Source organism: Numenius arquata, chromosome 19 (assembly GCF_964106895.1).
Source record: "Numenius arquata chromosome 19, bNumArq3.hap1.1, whole genome shotgun sequence".
NCBI lineage: Eukaryota > Metazoa > Chordata > Aves > Charadriiformes > Scolopacidae > Numenius > Numenius arquata.
In genome coordinates this window covers 3,616,550-3,639,213 of record NC_133594.1, presented here as the reverse complement: position 1 = coordinate 3,639,213, position 22,664 = coordinate 3,616,550, and the positions used below count along the sequence as shown (strand labels likewise).

The following is a 22,664-nucleotide window of genomic DNA, read 5'->3' as shown; positions in this document are numbered from 1 at the left end:
TAATTCTTTGGAAATCATAGCAAACCAACTCTCTATTTTCTTATGCAGTGGTATTCTCCTATCCGTCTTAGACAAGCGATCTGAAATATCTGTAATAATCATTATGGTGTAGTTGTTCCAAATAGCTCACAGCCAGGATGCAGAAACTCAGCTAGTGTAAATTGTTATTGTTCCATTGACTTCAAGGGAGCTACAGGAGATTTTATGAACTGAGGATCTGCCCCCACATTCTCAAATGTCCAAAAATGCATATTAGGGCCAAATAAGAGGTCTGCTTCCATGCGGTCCCTCCATCAGGACCAGTTTTTGTAAGTGTTCGTTGGCTAACAGGCTGCAGATCTGGCTGCAGTTGTGCATGCTGAGCCCTGTGGAATATACTCGTCCAAAGTCTTATCACTAATTCTCTGTGAGCATCAGAATCTACACATATTGCCTCTATTTAGAACAAAAGCGACCAAAGAATAGTTCCTCTAAGTTGGTTGCCCCTACAGGCAGTGGTTTGGTTCACTTTCTGGCATGAGTCATGAAGTGGAAGAAGAGACTGAAGGCAGGGTTAGGCAACAGGGGCAATACTGAAGAAATTAGCTGACCTAAGAAGTCCAAAAATTCCACTTTCCCAACACATGGAAGAAGTGAAGCACAGATCAGCTGATAGCTTTTCAGCATAGGTTTAAAGTAATTTGATTTGACAGATCACCCAAGATAATTATGGTTTTAGTGGTTAATTGCACACTGAGTTTCTTTCTAGGAAATGTTCTTTCCCCCTCCTGATATAGTCTGGTATTTGCATGTGTGTGTAAGGCTTGATCTCCAGTGGATGCAAGTCAGCCAGTAGGATTCTGTCGGGCATTAAACTACGAATATTTGGTCATAAAGAGCTGAAAACAAAGGTAAGAAAGTGCTCAGCAGAGCTGGAAATGAAGGACCTGACCGTGCTGTTTGACAGGTCTCTTCTGCTTTCTTCAGACCATCCTGTACTGGGCAGGTTAGGAAGTTTGTGTGCTAGGCAAGATATACCTACAGACATGCTATAGGTATATCAACAGAGTCCACTGGGACTGGCCGGAATCACCTTGTCATTGACCTTTCTTTAGGAAGGATCCCAGGATTTGTCCTCTGACAGGTCTCTCAGTGAAAGCTGCTCCCTTTCAAGTTTAGTCATCTTAATCCCAGCAGAAGATGGAACATCCCAGTGCCCTGGACTGGTGGAGCCCGGCTCCTTGGGACCATCTTTGCATCCAAAATTTGGAAGTAATTTTTGGACAGTAGCTCATTCCACCAAGAACCGCAAGAGTGCAGTAGCTTCATGCATTTTTAGGAGGAAAGAGGTTACAATATGGGGATTTTTGCATCTCTGAAGTATCTGCAACATCAGTTCATGCTGTAGAAGGGTGGCTCTGGGGCTGGAGCAGGGCTGGTGGGATTCCTGGTGAACATAAGGCTCCGTGCAGTCCCTGGATCTGCTACAAACTGCTGACTGCAGGCCTTGGGGACCACCAAGTTGTCTGGACCACTGGTCCATTGTTTAGAAACCTCTAATTAAAACAAAGCTGAAAATGAAAGGGAAGCAAGAATGAGGGTGGGAACTATGTGTGGTGATGAGAGTGAGAACTAGATCTGTGGTGATGGGCAAAATCTTCTGCCAGACAAGAAGTATCTGAGGACAAAGCTCATGTCTTTGCTTTGTGTCTGCACAACTCCCAGCACAAGTGGGTTCCCACTTTGCCTTGAAATCAAGTAACTATTTTAACATGCTGCAGAGCCCAAAACAAACTCCAAGGGAATAGATAAATTCACTTGGACTCTCCGCCGTGCTAATGTGAATACGTGGCTTTGAGATTGGAACTGGCTCCTGCCTGGATGGCTCCAAGCACAAGAGAGTCAGCTTGTGTCTGGCTGTGGTTGACCCTTAGCAACCCACTGAACCCTGAAAAATACTGGAGGGCTCACAGCACAGAATGAAATGCATTAATTCTCACTCTTCTCCAGCAGCGTACTGCCTGGGGGGAGATGGAGGAGGTGATGCGTTTTTACATGAGTTGAAGCGGTTTTTCTGAGGTCTTAGGACGAACTGTGATAAGCAGTCTGTGGGGAGCTCAGGTGAAGGAGCAGTGAGTCCTATTGATGACCCTAAAAGAAGAATACACTCATGATTAGCCTTGTGCATCATGTTTTTGGAACATTGCAGCTCATCCAAATTAAGACCATTTCCTTCTGTTCTACTGGCTGCTCTTGATAAGAACAGTACAAAGTAGCCCATCCTTCAGTTCCACCTGGTCAGTCCATAGTTCTAGCCCAGGAGAGCATCAGTGAAGCTGTTCGAGGGACTTTTGTGGCACTGGAATGCGACTTTTGCTCTTTGTTCAACTAAAGCATTGGTCCTTAAATTTAGCCATCTGCAAATGCAGTTTTCCATTAGCAGAGGAACTGGGAAGCCCAGAGGAAGAAGAGCCCTTCGTCATTATTAATGTGTCTAGTTGCATACAGACATATGAAACAAATTCCCCCAAACTCATTACTTAGACAAGGTGAAGTCATTCGGAGAAGTACTGTAATTTGCACCTCTCTACAAATTGGCAAGTGGGGCACAAACTGTGCCCGAAGTTGCACAGCATAATCACTGGCTTTTCTCTTTCAGCCTAGACAGCCTCTGCCCAGCCAGAGGGATTCCTGATGGATGTGTCTTTGAGAAAAGTCATGACAAAGACATTATTTCAGAGGCTGCAGGGCGTGGGGCTTAGGCTCCCATCTGACACGAGAGGCTGGCGTGCATGGATGGTCCCAGAATGTGGGCAGAAGATTTTTTAGTAATAAGTAGGCCTTTTTATTTCTTTTATAATCTGGCAAGCCATGTAGGGAAGGAGGTTTTGACATCCTTCCACCAGGATCAGCGAGACAGACCATCTGCTGATGTAAATCGGAACAGCTCCATCGCCTAAAGTTATGTTACACTAATTTAAATCAGCCCATCATCTCCAAGACAAACCACCTTTCGCTGCCTTCCCCCACCACGTGCCAGATCCGAAGCACAATAAACCCAGGCACAACCTCCTTGTGGAGGAACCACCCTGCAAGCCTGTGCTCCCCATCTATCCATCCAAAAACCCGGTCCAAGCCTTCTGCTCCCATCCCTCCTCTGAACCTCCCCTCCTCCTCCGCAGAGCCCTGGAGGAAGAGGAGAGTGGAACAAGGACCCCCAAAAGGTGACAGACTTGGAGGGCTGAGCGTGCCATTTGTTTCCTCGGTTCAGGAACCAAAACCTGGCGAGAGCAAAGTGGAGTAAGGTCTCTTTTTCCATCTGCTTCACTGGCATTGCTCCGGAGGTCACTGCCGGGGACGGAGGTCCTTGCTGGGCCCCATCTGCCTTCCCCGGGCTCCCTCGTTTATGCCCACTTGGGCCTCTGACATTCTACTCTGTTTTTCTTTCCTTGAAAATGGATCGGGAATTGGGAGCCGCTGCGCAGGAACGCGCCTGTTCCCCATTACAGCTCCACCGGGGCTGTAACACGATCGTGCCTGCTCCATACCCACACAGATATTTATTTATCCATACAGGCTTTCTCCTTGTTTTCATTAAGTTAGGCAGAAAAGGTTAATCTTTCTTCTGCTAAAGCTTCAAAACCAACCAAGCTAAATAAAATATGATTTCTTTCATTTCTCTTTTAAAGGACACTCTCTCTCTTCCCCCAACCCCACCCCCCTTTAAGTACCAGAATGAGGTCACAGTCAGAGATGCCACAAGAGTAAATTGAAAACAGGTTGAAAAAAAGCAAAAGGGCGAAAGACAGAGAGAGAAAACCACAATCAGAAGAAAGTGACTGGTAACATTGCAAGGGTTGGTTTCATCCAGTCTGGTAAAGAAGCTGTCAAGACAGAGACACTGGTGCCTTCCTACTTTCCCCTTCATGCTCTTTCTAGGAATCTTGAAGGTGAATCGCAGCCGGGAGGTCTCCTCTCGTCTTCATTTCCACTTTGATTTGCACCGCCTGGGTTTTGTCCATGCTGCTCTCACCACAGGGACACAGGCCGAAGGTCTGGGGAGACCTGTGAGGGTCCCAGAGCTTCCTTTTGCTCCTCTAGCCTCCTGGAGGCTCTTGGCCTCACTCTCTTGTTTAGTCTGGTTGAGCTCAACGGCGTAACTCTTGTTGTCTTTGGTGGGATGGTTGGTAGGTGATTCATCCTGCCTGCTGTCCGCAACGCCTGGGCGCTGGCATGGGCTGCGGTGGAAGGACTGAGGCAGACTGAGACTGTTGGATGCTGTGAGCGAGTGGCCTGGGCCTGCTCCCATCCATTTGCGTTCTTCGGTCCCCGTTCTTGCCCATCTGAGCCTCCTGCCACTAGAAATAAGCTGGCTGGAGAGCAAATTGCCAGCTCAGCCTTGCAGACAGGCAGCTGAATCGTCTGGGGGTGTCCTCCTCCTCCAGCCCAGACAAGTTGGGTTCCCAGGTGGCCATCCCAGAGCCACCACCGGTGGTTTGACCTACATGCCTTGGTGTGGCCAGACCTGGTGCGACCAGAAGTTTGCAAAGCTTCACGAAATGGGGTTAACCCCCCTGCAAGCTCCAAGCATGCTGTTCTTTTCCTCTGTTTTAGGGAGAGCTCTGACTCGCCACAACACCAGAATCGGTATAAGATACGTGTTTACAAAACCAAGCTCCACAGCCGTGTCTGAGGAAGGGGACGAGGCAGTAGCGAGGGGTCGCACTGGAGAGAGAAGGAAAATGCCAGCTGGAGGGAGCTGCATCTTCCCGGCACTCATTAGTGGAGCAGAGATTGAATTTCAAAACGTGCCTGAGGAACTGGATGGTTTGGGGCAGACCAGTCCTGGCAAGGCACTGTCATGGAAATGAGGGGGAAGAGAGCCTTGCAGGGATTTGGTGTACATCTGGGAGTATCAGCATCCCTTTGCTGAGTGCAATGGCTCCATTACCTGTAATAGCTGTGCGGGAGGTACCATTTTTCGCTCCGTGCACGGAATTTACCGTAGTGATGTCAAGCTCTGGTCTGGATTTTTTTGCTACTGAGAAGTGAACGCAGGTGAGGCATCCTCACAGGAGCTGGTCACTTGTCCTTGATATCTGTAACAGCTTATTACTTTATTTAGTGTGACATCAATTATTTATTACTATTAATGAAGGACACAGATGGCTGTCTGGTCAATAAAATATCTCCTACTCCACAGAGATGATCTACTTAGCTATCATTTACTCTGCAGAGAACCTTTGGATTCTTTCTGAAATTTAATAATGCGAGCAAAGATACTACAGCAATCTAGAAGGTTTGTGCTTCAGGGCTGCTTTGGGAGGATGAAATCCTTCTTTATATTTGCTGGCGGGGTGTGCGAGAACACAAGTCCAGACGGGAAAGAAAAGCCCCTTTGCTTTCCATCACAAGCTACTTATCCATATAATCCCTTTTATAGAGTGATCAAACTCCTTCTTAAAAGATAGTTAGATTATTTGCCCTTCTCAGGAATAGACCGTTTATTCATATCCAATTTACTTTCTCTTGCCATTACCGCCCATTAGCCTAAATATTTATTTTCCATCTGAGTGCCTGCCCTGTTGGTGTATTCACAGAGTTATGTGTTTCTGCTTGGCCTTTTTATGTCTCTGCTTGTATGGTAAACTTGTGCTTTTTGTTATTTCCCTGTGAAGATTTCTCTTCTGCTTTCCCTGTGCCTTGTTCCTAAGCAGAGATGAGCAATACTATGCGCTGGGCTCTCACCATTGCCTTGTGAATTTAGGTCAGCATCCCTGCATTGCCACAGCATCCCAAGACCACTTTTACTTTTTAGGGCAACATTAATGGTCCATCATCCTCTTGCGATGCCAGCATATGCATCTGTTTCTTGGTCGTTGCATTTCACTGGTCTAGTGATGGTCCCAGTCTAAATCTAGGGAGTAACTTGTTTTCTGGTCCTAGGGAAGGCTTTGGGAAATTTCATTTCAGCTGCTCTCAGAGCACCACGGACTGACCAGAGAGACTCCTCGTGTGTGAGATGAACAAACAAAGCTGCCGTGGGCTCTGCTTCACCCGGGGAAGAGCATGAGAACGTGGCTCCCTGCGCTTGCTGTGGATTGACAGCTCCGAGCACTCTGTCCCCACGGTGTCCCTTTCCTGACCCCGAGTTTGCTCCGTGGTCGGTGCAGATGGGCAGCACCAGCGATCTCGCTGCTGCTTACACAGGTGCAGAAGGACTCCCAGCCTTGGGGCTGGGGTTTCGGCACCTCCGCTAGCATCTGTTTTGCTGTTTTCATAACAACCTCTTTGCTTTTGTTTGATTGCAGCAGAGCCAACCAGAGGGGAAGGTTCCCCAGAGGCTCAGGACTGAACACAAAGCACCCTCTTGCTGTAGGGATTTTATTGCAAGGGTTTGGGCTTAACCTAAGGTGACACCACGTTGACAGACCCCGAGACCTTCATTTCCTCCCATGTTGGGGTACAGCAATGCACTCCAGAACCTCGGCAGGTCTGATGGGACCCCGTGGCAAACCAGACTGTTGTGTGATGCGGCTGCCGCTGTGTTTTGGGGCATTGCTCACTGCCAGCCTGCTCCTCTGCCCTCAAACCTACCCAGAGAGACCATGAAAGATGAGCATTCAGAAGCCAGTGGATGGCTTAAGGAGAGATATCTGTGCAATTTTAATACATGCTTTAATTCACTGGGTGCACATTACGTTTTCCATCCCATTTCCAGTCTCCTTCAATTCCCATTCCACCCTCTGCACTCCCTGTCTCAGCCCTGTGTTTTTCTTTCCTGTCCCATCTCTTGTGCTCCCTGGCACAGATGTCCTGAGTGATGCTCCTTGTGTCCACACACCACCAGTGCAAATCTCCCCTTGGTCTTGCCCGGTTGCTCATCACAGTCTCTCTGCCCAGATATTTTCTTTCCTACCCCACGTCGGCTGCCTGTCAGCCCTGAGTGCTCTGGAGGAAGGTGTGAGGTCCCACAGCAGGCACCCATAGGATGATCTGTCCCCCCACGAAGTTTTCTCCTGCTTAGAAGCTGGTTGCTTGGGATCTGAAGAGGCTTAAAAGCTCTTGCTGTAGTTCAGCAACACAATCCAGTCCTGCTTCTTCGTTACGTGTTTGTGATTCATCTGGTTTGCAAGTCACGGCAGGGTCTGTTCTCAATGACTTCTGATGACAGGGAGTTCCCCAATCCAGGCTGATGCTGTATGAAAAGGGACGGACATGAAAGTTGGAAATGAGCAATAAGCTTTTGTTTGTTTGTTTAAACCAGAAACCCTGAGCGAAGGGGCTTGCTCAAGGCCATCCAGCGCTCATGACTTCCAAGCAGGGCTGGTACTGTTGCCAGCCCAACCTGCCCATTGAGTTGACTTGGGGTTTGGTGTGGACCCAGGGCTGGGGACTGGATTCAGCTACAGGGACCGGTGACAGGGCTGCCTGGAAAAAGTTTGGAAAGAACAAGTCGTGCTGGGAGCATTAAAATGAATAATTAAGGCTTGGATTCCTTTAGGGAGGAAAAGAATTTATTGCTGCTCTTTTCTGTAGCCAAGGGGGACATTTGTTACTGGGTTGTGTGCTTTGAGACAAGACGCAAGTGCGGTTTGGGAGGCCTGGGGAGGAGGGGATTTTTAATTCTACCTGGGTAATCCAGCAACACAGTGAGACACTCTGGGCTGGTCACGCCACTGGGTTATTTCTTACAGTCTGTACCAAGAATCTAGACTCGTGCTTCGTTTCAGTAGTCCTCAGCCACTTTTGCTTTTGGAAAAATATAGAATAAGCGCTGAGAAGGGGATTCTCCTCCTCCCTCTGCTGCGGTGTGGTGACATTTACACATGCCCAAGGTACCCAGCACAGCAATCTGGGTCCAGGTTTGCTTATGCCAGCGTAACTCCAGCAGTGGCAGCAGCCCTTTCTCCGATTCCCATCACTGGGAATGGGAGCACAACCGAGGCAGCTGCTCCGGTGTTTTTTACTGCTTCGTACCTTGGGCTCTCAGCTACACTGATGCAAAATGGGAACTGAATGCAGTGAGCTCTAACTGATGGACAGCCTGCCCACTGCAAGGAGACAGGTTGCACGGCAGCGGATAATCAGGCCCAAAAAGCTTAATAAATGGAGCGTTTTCAGTTTCAGCTGGGTCATGATCTAAGTGCTTAATAAGCTTTATAAACCAGAAGACAAAAAAAAAAAAAAGTTTTTATAAACCAGAAGACAAAAAAAAATTTTTTTCAACATTTTTAATTAGTATTTTTTTTCCCTCGAAGGCTTGTAAAGGGGTGAGTGTTCTTCAGCACAGCTGAAGGAGCTCCAGTCAGAGCTTCAGGAGCCAGCAGAGTGCGCATGAAAGGGAATGCAAAGCTACTGGTTTTCATTGAATAAAATAAAATAAAAAAAAACCAGCACATTGAGAGCAATTCCATCCAAACTCTAAAAATGCCTTCTTTCCTGATAATCTAATATACCAGAAACACATTTCACTGTGGCAGCTGGTTTTCGAAAAAGGCTGTGTCCCCTTTATGAATAGAAATGCAATTAGGGCAGGAGAGCCTTATTTTGCCAGGCTTCCAGCTCTTCTAAGGACCCGGAGCCCATCCTTGGATGGTGGTCCCATATGTGGTGTTTGCAGTGAGTCCCCACGTTCCTGTAGGCTCTGGGAGTGCATCCTTCCACTGCCCAAGCGGTGTCTTAGCGCTGCCGCTGGTCTCTGCAGTGGGTCCCCATTTCAGCTGATGGCCCAGGTGTGTTTTCTACTTTTTGCTTTTTCCACAGGTGATATTCTCCATAGAGACTCGAGGCCTTTCCAGCTAGAGTATGTTGATTGCCTGTCCTGTGTAGAGGTGTTCCTACAGTGTTTTTTTAAATGGTCAGCAATAATTTTGCACCTGTGTTGATGTTTCGGTCTTGCTTATCTCTTTGCTCTCCAGGAGAATCCTTGAGCTTTGCGGATGATTTGCTTTCTGGCCTTGCAACATCCTGTGTGGCAGCGGGTAGGAGCCACGGAGATGTCCCTGAAACCAGCCTCTACTCGGTCATTTTCAAGTGCCTGGAACCAGATGGTCTGTACAAGTAAGGAGAGACGTGTGGGGAGGTGCTGGGGACAAGGGGGGATCTCCAATGCTGTTATTTAATTGTTATTTTTCCTCTTTGGGTAGCACCGCGTTCCACCAGACACTGGACAGATGATGAGATTCTTCCTGTTGCTTTGAGTGTTAGGCTCAGCTGGTGAAATAGAAAACCAGTGTCTGCTGGTATGGCATGGGAGGAACTGGGAGTCTGTGGGAGACTCCACTGGAACAACTCACATTTTCTCAGTGCTGGGCTTCCAGGCATATGCCTGGTGGGATACGGTTGTCTCTCGTGGATGAGCTGGGCTAATGAGGTCGGATTGAGGCAAGTTGCCAAATGCCCAGTGGACCACAACAGCTGGATGTCAGAAGTGTGATGGGTGTTGTGTATGCAGGTTGCTGGTTGTATTGGTAGGACACGTATAGCAGATCAGAGACACCAAATCCGTCTGCCTACCACCTCTTCTGCAGGGATGGCTGGTCACACCTCTGCTGATCTTCTTGTTTACTTATTTGACTCTTCTGAGATATCCTTTGAGCACAGGGGATTGGATTTTCTGTTTGAATTAGTGCCCTAAACAAAGGGATCATTTCAACATCTGAATATTAACAGCTTCTTCAGGATTGTTTGGAGAGTGTCTGGGCTTTTCAACCTCACTATAATTTGAGGGGGTCTGGGCTTTTCAACCTGGCTTGTGAGCTGAGGCAGCCTCTGTCCTGGGCAGGATAGCAGGAGTCAGGAGAATAAGAGAGGAAAAAAGAGAAGAAAAAGGCAAGGAGGCGGAGGAGAGACAGAGTAAGCAAGAGAGAAACACCCAGGGCTTAATGTCAGAGTGACTGTAATAATTAAAACACATTTTGTAGTGAGTAATGAAACTTTTTATGGGACCACAAAAGCATTTAAAGCAAGAGCTGGCAAATGGTCTGTCAGCGAGAACTTTTAAAGATCTTGATTAATACTTTCCCTTTGCCTCCCCCTCCGCCCCCCCAGTTAAGTATGTTGACAGCCTCTGAAGAAGGAGAAGCCTTTATTGCGCATCTCTTGAGCAGGGCTGTGTCCAGGAGCGGGTTCCAAGTGATACCTCTTGCCATTTAATAATTTCAAATGTTTTCCTGTTAAGCGTATGTAACACATTAATATCATTATTAATATCTCTGGGAACCGGGCTGCTCTGACAAGGTGCCAGGGAGAGGCTGGAGCAACCGCAGAGCTTGCTAATAACCCGCTGCCCATAAAACCGGCCAGTTGTGAGCTCTCAGCCGTTGGGCTTACAGCTGCCAGGGGCACTGGGAGAGGGAAGAGCCGCTGGGTTTGATGGGGAGGCTGCTGCCGAGGTGAACACGTGGAGCTGGGAGCCAGAAGGTCTGGCTCTTGGGTAGCCTGGGCTGCCAAATCATCTTCCCCATCTGCTGGGCAGGGATAATTGCACTCACCCATTGCTTTAGGGGCTCCGTGATCTCATTCCTGATGTCTGCAAAGGGCTGGGAGAGCCTCGGGTGGAAGGCGGAAGGCTTTGTCCAGGGTTTTGTCATCCCTTTGGTCAAAGCCTGGCTTCTGCTTCACGGCTGTGAGGCACATTGCTGTGGAGGGGGTAAGCAGAGGTCGGTGATGCCCCATGACCTGGGGGTGGCTGTGGGCAGCTCCCGCTCTCTGTGGGTGCCCCTGGGTGAGGGACGGTAGCTCTTTGTGGGGAGCCATGACTGCAGGCAGCCAGCAGGCATCCGTCCCCTGGCAACGAGGAGCTTTGAACCTTGTCCCTCTGTGGGGACAGGCCCTGGGGTGACGCACAGTGTTGGCTCCGACCTGCAGCTAATGTTCAGCAGGGCTTGGCACGCCGTTCCCAGGGGCGCACATGTACGGACACCCGTTCATCTTGGCATCTGTGGGGCATGAACCCACATTCCTGAGCGTCCAGAAATCGTTCACACACACACACACACACTCTACAGCACATCCTCCTCGGCATCTCCTGCTGCCTGTCCCAGCACACCTGCGTGGAGGGATGCTCAGCCATGGATGCATGCGAATCCAGCACACGCACACATTTGCTCCAAACTGGGACCTAACCAGTGTTTACTCAGCGTCTGTGCCTTCTCAGATATGTAGGGCACACGCATTAAATATTCCTCTTGCTCAGGTGTCCATACAGTTGCGACACAGCCTGGAGAAAGCCAGAACAGTGAAATGTGAGGGTAACGCTCTGTTCTGAGCCCTCACAGACACAAAAACAACAGAAACACGGGCATGGGGTCATTTCTTCTGCTTGTTTCATTTGTTTCTGTGGAAAAATACCTATCTTGGAAGGCTCTGGCCTGGGTATAATGCTGATTATAGCAACTCGGCAGGGACCTGCGCTTTTCTGTAGGCTGTTAGGTGAGCACACAGAGTCTGCAGCATCAGAGCTCTTCAAAAGCAAATGTTTTTGCTTGTTCAGTAGTCTAAGGGTTTCACATAAACTGAGAGAGGGGACTGTGAGACCGTGGAAGTCTCTTCTGCTCTGTAAATGTGTCGGACATCCTGTCCCTTTTCTTCTGTAGTACCTATGGCAATTACACGCCGCTGTTGACCATTCGTTTGGAGTATTACCAGCCTGAGATCAAAGCTGGGCTTGAGTATGAAAAACAAAACCAAAAAATGCTCTACAAGCAAACAAATAAACACACTCTGATTGATTCCTCTGCTTTAGACACTTCTGTAGTTTCAAAACATAAAATAACAAAAGGAGAACTAATTTCTTTGTCCTTTGCGATTTCAGTCTGAAGAAAATATGCTGCCTGTCAGCCCTTTTCTTTCCCCTGCCTGTAGTACATTGGGGTTGGGATGTTAGTCCCTGCACAGAGGGTTTTCAGAGGGAAATTAGTTCATGTCAGCAAAGATGCATGTGCTCTATACGCCCAGGCACACGCGTGGACACCTCTGCTGGTCTGTCAGACGTGGGTGCCCATGTGTGGGATCCGTGTTCCAGTCATGTGAATGTGCTCGCTTGCACGCACACCGGGGCACTGAGGATGGTCCTTGAAGACCGTCAAGTTTGTTTTAAACTCTTCAAAGACAAAAGTCTTATAATTCTTGCAAAATGCATCACAGGAGAGGGGATTGTTCTCCCCTGAGGTCAGCTGGACCAGAGCAGTCTGTCAAGCTTTGTCCCTGGTGGATCTGGAGGAGGATGGGGTGAGGAAGGCAGAGGGAGAGATGTCTACATGTCTGTTAAGTGCTCTTCTTGCATGGACCGGACAGTCCAGACAGTGGTTCATGCCAATCAGACTGGTGTTTTGGGAGCCTGGGAGCACCATGGTGTGACGGGGCAACTGGTGATGCACCAAGCACCAAACACCAGTCAAGAGAAAGAGCTCTGGCTTGTCTCAGAGGTCAAACTCACCCCAGAGGACTGAACTTACATTGCTCATGGCCCTTATATAGCTCAGCACCCTATAAAACCAACCGAGCTCTTCACTGTGGAGAGAGGAGCTTCCCCTGTGCATCCCATAGCCTCCCTGAGCCTCGCTTGCTCATCCATCTCTGCTTCTCACCCCGTTGTTCCCCGAGTGCCTGGGGATGCCTGTTCGCTGAGCTGTACCTGATCGGCTGCTGGAAAGCAGCTTTGCCAGCCCAGCACGTTCATTTCAGATACTTGGGGAGACACCAAGTATCCCTCAGCCAAAAAGGGAAATTTTGGAAAGGGAAGTGAAAACCCCCTCCAGCTCCTCAATGGAGCTGCAGTGCAAACACACCAACTTCTCTGCGCCACAGATACTATAATTATAGATTAGATTAAATCCCAATGTTTCACTTTATTTACATTCCTGACCCAGCCTATTCATTTCCGGTGTTTGTGCCAAGAATCAGCACTAAATTTACTGGAAATAATATGGAAGTCATCAGGATCCCTTCCAGAGCCTTTCCTTGGAGTGTGTTCATGTGCTGAGAAGGAGCCTCGAATTTACATTCCCTTTGCTGGCTCAGACAGGGTTTCCCCTGGGTGATCCTGAACCAGCCCAAAGGCTCTGGGAGAGCGCATTTCAGGAGCATTGGAAAGGTGGAAACCCCTTCCTCGTGAATGAAGATTGGGCACTGCCGTGGGATGGAAGGGGATTCAGTTAGACGTCAGCATGGCAACACAAGGCTCCCATCTGCAGCCAAGACCCACCAAAACCTACCCAGCCAGTGTCACCCCCTGGCAGGGTCTGGAGGCCACCACCAGCACGGCCAGGCTTAGCCTCTGTCATCACGTGCTGGCTAACAGTGGACATAACTTTATTTTGGCGGCCTTAAGGAAAGAGGCAAAGGCATTGAGTGGGGGGAACCCATCGTAGCACGGAGAGGCAACGATTGCAGTTCAGCAAGCTGAACGCGCTAAAGGAGCTGGCCCAGAACAAGGCTGATTAATGTTGACTGACCTCTGCCTTATGCATAGCGGGGATAAAAAAATGGAATGGAAACCCTTGGTGCTCAAGAGTGTGCTAATGCTGGCAGCAATCCGCTGCTCCTTATATGATACTAATTGTTATTGTTGGTCTTCCGTCAGGAAGACACGTGAATGAACACTGGAGCAATCGGAGGCAGATCCCAAATAGCTCAGTGGCACGGGTTAAAACACATCTGTTACAGCCCTTGGCTGCGTCCCCTGTGTGCACAGGAGCTGTGCTGCTTCATTGAATCCACCTCTTCTGAAGCCGAGCAGTGGATGGCTGTAGTTCCTTCTCAGGCATTCCTGGCTTGCGGAAGCTCAAGCAAGGCGAGTCAGGAGTTGAACAAGTGTTTGCTAAATCCCAGGCCTGTGCTCTAAAGGCTGGCTTATCCTGTGCCAGCAGTTCAGGGTTGCTTCAGAACCAGGCTGCCCAAATGCTGGCTTGGATATGGTTTTGCCGAAGTGAGTCCGGCACTGAGCAGACTGGGCCCATCTGGGCTACGTGGGGATCCCTGCGGTGGAGGTGGATTGGCCCCATGAAAGACAGTCTGTACAGGGAGGTCACGGGCTCAGCAGGAGGAGATAGTCTCCCTTTCTGCTGATATTAAGGAAGTCCTGTGCATGGAGGAAGGTTGGGCTCTTACTGAAGTTTCCAACATCAGGACAGTATGCATATAGAAGCCATGGAAAAGATGTTCATGCTCTCTTCATGACCAGCCAAGGTACTAGAGGTTCTTCCCAGCTTTGCCATTTGCTCTACTGAGTGATAAAAGCAGATGGCTTTTCTTAGTTTCGTTTTCATCTCTTTGCCTGTTCTCTTTATAAGCTCAGGTTTTAAGCTCTCTCTCACTATCTCTGTGTACACCCCACCCTGGGTGCGTCTGATCAGGGTCTCCAGGAGCTGTTGCAATATTGCTGTACTGACCATTTGTACCCTTCTAAACGTTGGGTTTATGCCGGAATCCTCATTCCAGACCCAGATGTGTCCCTGCCACCAGTATTCAGCCACCTGGGACAGATCTGGAGTCAGGAGATACCTTTCCACTGACTTCAGTGGAACCTCCTTCCCTGGTATCTGCCCAGTGTATGAGCATTTCCCTCCTTTTCATTGGAAAGACCAGGTTATCCTGGCCTTTGTATGGTTGGACTCAGTGATCTCAGAGGTCCTTTCCAACGATGAAGATTCTGTGATTCTGTGATCCTCCCCAAATTCTCGTGTTTCTGCTAATACCTCATGCCACCAGGACAAACGGAGCAGCCAGTTTCTCCCCACCCATTCTTCAGGATATATGGATTGAAATAACATTCTTGGTTTTGTCCTAAAAACTCCCAGCATCGGAACCCCAAACCTGGCTGGGTCCAGGCCCATTCTAATTGTTCCTCTGGGGGTGGCTGGAGGAAGGCTGGCAGTGAGGGAGGAGGTGGAGGAGCAGGAAGAGGCATGGACAGGTCGTTGTGTAGGGTGTTGCGGCTGGAGGAGTGTATGAGTATAGGATTATTCCTGGAAATGGTAATGGGGTGGAGAGGAGGAGTTTGGCCTCTTTTTCTGTTGGTAGACAAATGGACCTTTGCAATTCCACCTTTTCCCCATCAGCAGCCCTTTACAGTTACTCTCTTTACAGAAAGTATTCTTATTTCTGAGTGTGTAGAAACCTAATGCCACTAACGTAGCTCCATCCAACTCTTATCTCATTGACTAATGAGAGCAAGTACCAGAGATGCGATATAAACATCAACACAGGTGTTGCTGGCTTTGATTTGCCTCAAAGCCAGTGAAAGCTCCACTGTACTACTGCGTTGGAGTCATTTGGTTTGTTCATCAGTTCTCCATGGTATAGAGCACCTTCTTCCTCAAGGCTGGAAAACTGAGGGCTATGTCGATTTGATTCCTACAGCGGGGTTTGAACCCTCTCCCCTTCCAGGACACAAGGAATTCACTACTTGGAATGGGTGTTTCTTTTATCTTGTAGGGGAAAAATGGGTCAGGAGAAGGGAAAATAATTTCTGTTCTTGTTGGCCATGTCCTAGCTAGGGAAACTGAGGCAGGGAGAGGCGATGTGACATGCCTGAAGCTCTCCAGTGGGCTGGAGCTCAGCACAGTCGAGGGATGCCCTTGCTCACGCTTCACATAAGCCCCACTTCAGAGGAGCACTTCAGAGAATTGCTCTTTTTCAGGGGATTAAGCAGTGCCTCCTGCACAGAAACAGGCTCTCCTCTTCCTAATTTCCTCATGCAGTCTGGGATCCAGGTACCTGAGAGGTCAACTTGAGGAAGCCATGGCATGGCCTGGAAAACGCTGCTGGCTGGCTCGGTGTCTCACACTCTCCCCTCTCTCGTTCTTGTTCTCAGTGTGGTGGGGTGGTTTTTTCCCAGCAAAGCCAATCTGGCAGCAAAACGACGTTTTTTTTTGCGCAGTGCTAGAGACAGCGGGCGATGCCACTTTGCGGCTGGAGTTTCCCCTCTGTTGCCAGAGCGCAGATGAAGCTCCTGCCGCTGCATCTCCATCCCATCTCCATCCTGCTCGTAGCAGGAGCGATGCTGGCTGGCCTTGCCGGGGGCAGCACCAGACACACAGAGGCAGTGTTACCTCACGGCTGCGGCTCTGGGTCCCGCTTGCCCTCTTGCTGGGGTGCACAAAGCCCAAAACAAGCTCTGCCCGTGCTGATCCTGGGATTTAAATTATGGGCAATTATGGGCAATGATGCAGGGGGGGGCCAGCCCACGCCAGACGCAGCACGGCCGCCTTTGCTTGGCAGTCCCAGGGCTTCATACCCTCTCTCCCAAGCCAAGAGAAGGGCCAGGGGGTATCAAACGGGGTGCAAGCCCAGGCTGGCAGGGCTGGTCTGCAGCAGGATTGGAGCTGGTGCCTCACATAGTACGGTGCTGATGGTGTTTTCCTGCCCAGGTCGCTGTTAGGGTGATTGTCCCTTCACTGTGGGTGGCTCTTGTACACCCCGGGGAGACTTTGTCCCTGTAAAGTGATGGTTGGATTTGCCACATGTGGGTTCACGCGTCACTAGCCAACACTTTGATGCTGGATGGTAAGTTTCTGCCTCCCCCTTTGACTACTTCCCTGCAGCCAGTAGCAGCTCAACCTGATATTTGCAGACAATTTGAGTTTTTAATAGGCTAATTCTAGCCTTAAGGAGTAGCCAGAAGCAGCTCAGCTGTATCCATAAATAAGCCCCAGGAAGGATGCAAGAAGCTGCTCTGGTGCCCAGGTGTTCGGCTACTACTGCACCCACAGGTCGTATCTGGAGCTGGAGCCATACCCAAGCCCATTGAGCAAATCAGCTCAGACTCTGGATGGGACCCCAGATCCCAAAAGCTGGAGATACTGGGCCCAAAAGGTGATGCTAATCCAAATAAAAAGATAAGTCACAAACTGATCGTACCTGCCCGTCTTCTCCTCCGCGCTCTAGAGGCAAAGTTTGGATGCCATTACCTTACAAGATGTGTCCCAGCTCAGACCAGCAATGTGCATATATCTCATATATGGACTGCAAGCTCACAGAACTAGTTAAACTCTTTTTTTTTGTTTCAAAGGACACCTGCAGCACATCCCACTCCATCCTTCTCTTGTAACAACAACAGCACAGAGAGTCTCTCACCAGCCTTGTCTCCCAGAGAGCACTTTGTTATCTTCTTTTTCCCTTTTTTTTTTTTTTTGCTATGTATTTAAAAAAATATAAACTTTATCTTATACTCTTTGACTTGTGCAGAGCGTTACATCTGTAAGCACCCACCTCCTGGTCGTACCACACTGGATTTTATCAGCACACAGCAACCCCCTCCAGCTCTGCCACCCCTTCTCCTCCTGAAGGTCGCGGGACAAGGCTGTTTCCCAGCTGCAGGGAGTTTGTCACCGGGGAACTACAGGGTGACTGAGCCCCTGCAAGGGCTGCTGCTGAACACTGGAGATCTGCTTTCTGGATCTCCAGTGACCTTTAACTTATTCCTTGGGTTTGGGGATTGTTTCCTCCCTGCAAAAGAAGTTTGCTTGTATTTTCCTGGTTTGAGGATATTTAGTGGGCTTTTCTGCGCTGGTCCCATCTTCCGTGGTGTCGAAGGGAGGTATTACTCCCCTCGACCTCAGGCAGCCTTGGGTTCAGATGATGGAGCAGGAGTGTGGTAGGGCATGGCCTGCAATTTCTCTGCTGCAACTGCTGCTGCTTAGCTCTTTTGCTTAAAAGTGGACTGGTCAGGAGTTTTGGGACCTTTTTCAGTTGAATGCCCTGAGGCTTTAGAAATCCCTCTCACTTCACAGGTTCACAGCCCTCATTGCCCATCTCAAGTTATGTTAGTGCTTAGGTGGCCAAGTCATAGAATAGAATCATAAAGTCATAGAATTGTCTAGGTTGTAAGGGGGCCTTTAAGATCATCGAGGACTCTTTTCAGTGGTTTCCAGTGATAGGATGAGCGGCAACGGGCACAAGCTGGAACATAGGAAGTTCCATTTAAATATGAGGAGAAACTTCTTTCCGGTGAGGGTGACAGAGCCCTGGAACAGGCTGCCCAGGGAGGTCGTGGAGCCCCTTCTCTGGAGATTTTCAAGACCCGCCTTGATGCAGTCCTGAGTGATGTGCTCTGGGCAATCCTGCTTTAGCAGGGGAGTTGGACTAGATGATCTCTAGAGGTCCCTTCCAACTCTGACAATTCCCTGATTCCGTGAGTCTAACCATCAACCTAACTCTGATAAAAACCATCACTAAACCATGTCTCTAAGCACTATGTCTACCCGTCCTTTAAATACCTCCAGGGATGGTGCCTCAACCAGTTCCCTGGGCAGCCCATTCCAATGCTTAATAACCCTTTCAGTGTAAATTTTTTTCCTAATATCCAATCAGAACCTCCCCTGGCACAACTTGGGGCCATTTCCTCTTGTCTTGTCACCTGTGCCTTGGGAGAAGAGACTGACCCCAGCCTCTCTACACCCTCCTTTCAGGTAGTTGTAGAGAGCGAGAAGGTCTTCCCTCAGCCTCTTTGTCCCTGGTGTAGAACCTGTATTTGCAAAAGTAGCTCATGATCCTCATTTTGGGAGCATCATCTTCAAGGCTTCACTGACAGAGTCACTGCCCCCATTGGCTTCAGCTGAATTTGTACCAGAGTAGGGTCAGTGTAAAATGGGGACACCCAAGGTTAGCAAGTAACCTCAAAGTAGCTGCTTCTTCCTGAGTTTTCCCACCTGTAAAACAGATGTATTAAAACTGAGCTACACCCTTTGCTAGGTTTCCGATACAGGGAGCAGAACAACATAATTAACTGGGAGAGAAAGCCGAGAAGTAGCTGCTTAGTTGCAGAGGTGGCATCTACATGGTGAGGTGGGACTTGCCATGGGTGGTGCTCCCTGGGGGAGCTATGGCCCACTTGGTCTCTGTTTGGTCTCCCCAGTCTGATGCCACTTCATACTGCCCAGGATGTTTGCCCTGAGTACCTTCAGAGTGATTGCTCCCAGCACACATGCCCTCAGCGCTCCTGGTCACCTCATACACACACTCACTTCCCTCATCAGGAACGAGATAAATTCAATTATACAGCAATATGGTTTCTGTTATGAAAAGGGGAAAGAAAATACCCTGGCTTTCACTGAAAACCCTCGGAGCCAAAACTTATGTCATAATTTAAATGTTTCTGAAAAAAAAAAAAAAAAGTAATAGGGTTGCGTTTTGTTCAGGGGATGGTGGATAGAGGGGGTGGTGGGGCAGGGTCCTGTCTTCACTAGATGAGCTGCTGGAGGCGGGTGTGGAAAGAGACCCACTGTCCTGGCAGGAAGGGGTGCGAAGGGAGCCCCGATTCAGGTGCTGGGTCACTGGTGGACGTTTGCCCCAAACACCTGGGACCCGCTGGCCAGGAGCTTAGCGAGGTGGGTGCTTACCTTGGCTCAGCTCTGGGCTGTCATACACCTGAATCAGGGTCTGCTGCTTTTCTTCCATCTTTTCTCCTCTGGATTTCTGCTGGGGAAGCTGCAGGGCAGTGCATGGCAGCAGCAACCTGAGCTATGTCTGGAGCGTGCCAGCCCCTGGCCGTTGTATTCACCTTCCCTCTGAGCATCTCCCACCGCCCTGTGGCTATGGAAATAGCCCCTGAATCGCATTGCACAACCCCAAACAGAAAGGCCTGCCGCCGGGCTGGGATGCTTTCATATTTTTCTATCTGGTTTGCATCATTGCAACATCTCAGTCTCCCAGCCTTTCAGTGCCAGGGTGTGGGGGCAGTACATATCCTCCACACCGGAGGCTCTACGCCCACCAGTGCCAGTTTCTTGCATGCGCTGGGGGATGCTGGGGTGACTCTGGGACCCCAGGCTGCTGGGGGAACCTCTCAGAAGAAGTACCCCGAACCAGAACACTTCTTCAGTGCCTTCTGACATGTCACCACTGCTGTAAGGGAAAGGATTTCAAGCCATTACAGCTGCCACGAGTTGTACTCTTGATACCTCCCTTCTTGCGGGAGCATCCATCCTGCATGGGCAAGGATTGACGCGTGTCCCCAGCTTGGGCAGCCTGTTCTCCAGGGGAAGCTGCTGTCTTAATAACAGCATCTTCTTGCTTAATTGTCTCAGAGCAAGTCTGGGATGATGCCCAAGAGTCGCATCAATGCGGCTCTCCCTGCTTTATGCCCATAAAGTAGACCAAGAGAGAAACAAGGACCTTGCTTCATCCCAGCCCTCTGCCTTGCCTGCCCACCTGGCCTCATCCCCATCAAGGCAGTACGTAAGGGACTGGTGGGACCTGAAGCTGCCTGGGGTAATCCTAGAATCCTAGGAAATCCTAGAAATCCAAACTTTGGGGCCCTGCCCCAGCTGTGATGTATTTACCCGAGTGACGGGCATCAGCACTACCAGCATCACCCTCTCTGTCCTCTTGTGTCCTCTTGTCCTCTCCCCTCTGGGTTTATGGGGGTTTGTTGGGTTTGTGTACATTTTGCGGTGCTGCCCTTTGGCAGTGCTGGACCTGAGTGCGTGGCGATGTGTGGATGAGGACCGGTGTGCATTTCTGTCCATAGCCTTTATGGGTTTGGTTCTGGGCACCTCACTTTGCTGGGGGTCTTCCCCGTACCAGCAGCAGGAGCATACACCTTAGTGCTATAGCCCCATAAACTCACCATCTCATAACCCTTAGCCCGTCTGAGGTGAAATCATGGCCAGATCCTGCTCTAAATAACCTCTGGGTTCACAGGTGTATTTTGAGGTGTTTGATGAGGACACCAGTGGCTGTGCATGCAGGGAGAAGCGTGTGATGGTGTGGCTGGTTCTCCCCGTGCTCTGGCTGGTGAAGCAAACCCTTTACAGAGGGTTTTCCACCAAGGGCACTGCAGGGACCGGAGTATCCTAAATACTGCTGCAGCCCAGCAAAGTGCTGCTCCTCGAGTTCCCCTTGGCAGCATACCCCGTACCATGCTCCCCAGGCTTGCGGTGACATCCCTCTGACTCTTCCATTGCCCATCCAAACCTGCCCGATGGCTGCTCCATCGGAGCTGCCCTAGTGCAACCTACCCCGTGGCATGAAGCCCACCCCATGGTGTGAAGCCCACCCGTGTCTCACACCCCCCCACCCCCGGCTCCCGAGCTCTTGAGGGCCACCTCCAGATTTCGGCTCCATCCCTGGCCTGTACCTGCTCCACTGCCACACGCCAAATTGTTTTCCAAGTGGAAACATGAGTGGAAGTATTAACTCCACAAGGGCCTTTCTGTGCAGTGCGCCGGGATTAAATATTTATGTTGGCAAAAAGCATGTAATAGGCAGCTCAAGATGAGAGATAATGAAATTGAGGTGTGTGGAGAAAGGCGGGGGGAGGCAGGGGGGCTTGCAGGAGCAGAAGGGAGAGGGACCCAAGTGGGCTGTAGTATGAGTGCATGGGCGATTGCTTTAGGTTTTATTAATACCCCACCTGTTTGTGGGGGGCCCAGCCCCACCGCTGGGAGCTCTGCAGTGTGTGAGGGAGTGCAGAGCTCAGCCATCGCCGTCCCTTGCGTGCACACCAGCATCGGGCAGGAGCAGTTGTCACCCGGGTGACTTAAAGCCATCTGAAGTGAGGTGGGGCAGGGACCGTCCTGCAGAAGATGCCTGAGCGGGGTGTAGGAAGGGATGAGACCCTCTCTGTGTCATCTGCAAGCGACGTACGATCCTAAATCATTAATAGCGGTGACACAGGATCCCTCGCTCTTCCAGAGCGCTGCAGTCAAGGTTATTTACCGGTGACTGTAGCCGATCAGGCAGCAATGTGGTTTGGATTATACGGAGGGCTCCCGATGGGGTCAGGAGGATGCTGATGGCAGCTCACCGAGCGGGCAAGGCCCATGCGAGCCTCCCTGGTGGGTGTTAAGGAAGAGCCCCTCGAGGATGGGCAGCAGGGGTGCACAAGAGGAGGGCGCTGGGCCATGCAGGAGGGAGGACCCGCTCCGCCGCTGCGGGAGGAAAACAAGGAACGCACGCAACAGCAACGGGCGCTGCTCTTTCTCAATTCATTATCTTTATGAGACAACAACATCTCTCTCTTTCCCCCCTCCCCTACTCCAACAACAAATATCGCGGAAGGCGGCGCAGGGGGGGTGCGAGTCCCGCGCCGTGCTGTGGGACCGCGGCCAGTGGCGGAGCCTCCGGGGAGGTATGAAACGAGGCATGAATGGAGTGTTAGGAGAGAATGGAAACTCTCCACTGGCTCCCAGGCCGGCTCTCTTGCGGGGGGTCCCTTGCTCACGATGACAGCGCTGCCTCTCATAAACACGCATTTCCTCATCCCCGTTTGTTTCTCTCTCTTGTGCAATCTCTTGTACCAGGCGGGATTGGGAGCGAATCCCAATGGTACGTGAATGTGTTACAAAAATCCTTCCCACCCTGCCACCAACGAAGTACTGAGAAATAACAACAGGGTTTAAAAGAAAAAAAAAAAAAAAAAAAAGAAGAGAAAAGAAAGATGGGGGAGCCGGATGGATTTGCTACTGGCCATGAGTTATTATTCTGAGTGTAAACTCAAGGGCATGGCTGTGCTGGTAGTTTGCAGCATCACCCAGCACTCAGAAGGCCCTGCTCCGCTCGGTGCTGTGCATCCCTCTGGGAAAAGGAAGTTCCTTCTCCAGATGACTTTCCCGGGTGAAAAACATGGGACAAAAATAGGGGCAAAATAACTTGGCTGAGATCACATAGTTCTCAAACCAAGAGACAGTCCCAGCTCCAGCCTCCCTGCCCAACGCCATCCTCTGTGCTGGGTGGTT

The 22,664-nt window shown here is 50.0% G+C and overlaps 1 protein-coding gene across 1 annotated transcript in view; it reads left to right on the top strand.

Annotated features, from left to right (window-relative positions):
* ASTN2 (astrotactin 2) overlaps positions 1–22,664 on the top strand; it is a 366,183-nt gene that overhangs the window by 323,728 nt on the left and 19,791 nt on the right. Inside the window, exon 20 of the mRNA XM_074161351.1 lies at positions 8,901–9,042. Coding sequence (XP_074017452.1) covers positions 8,901–9,042 — 142 coding nt within the window. The remainder of the gene's footprint in view (positions 1–8,900; positions 9,043–22,664) is intronic.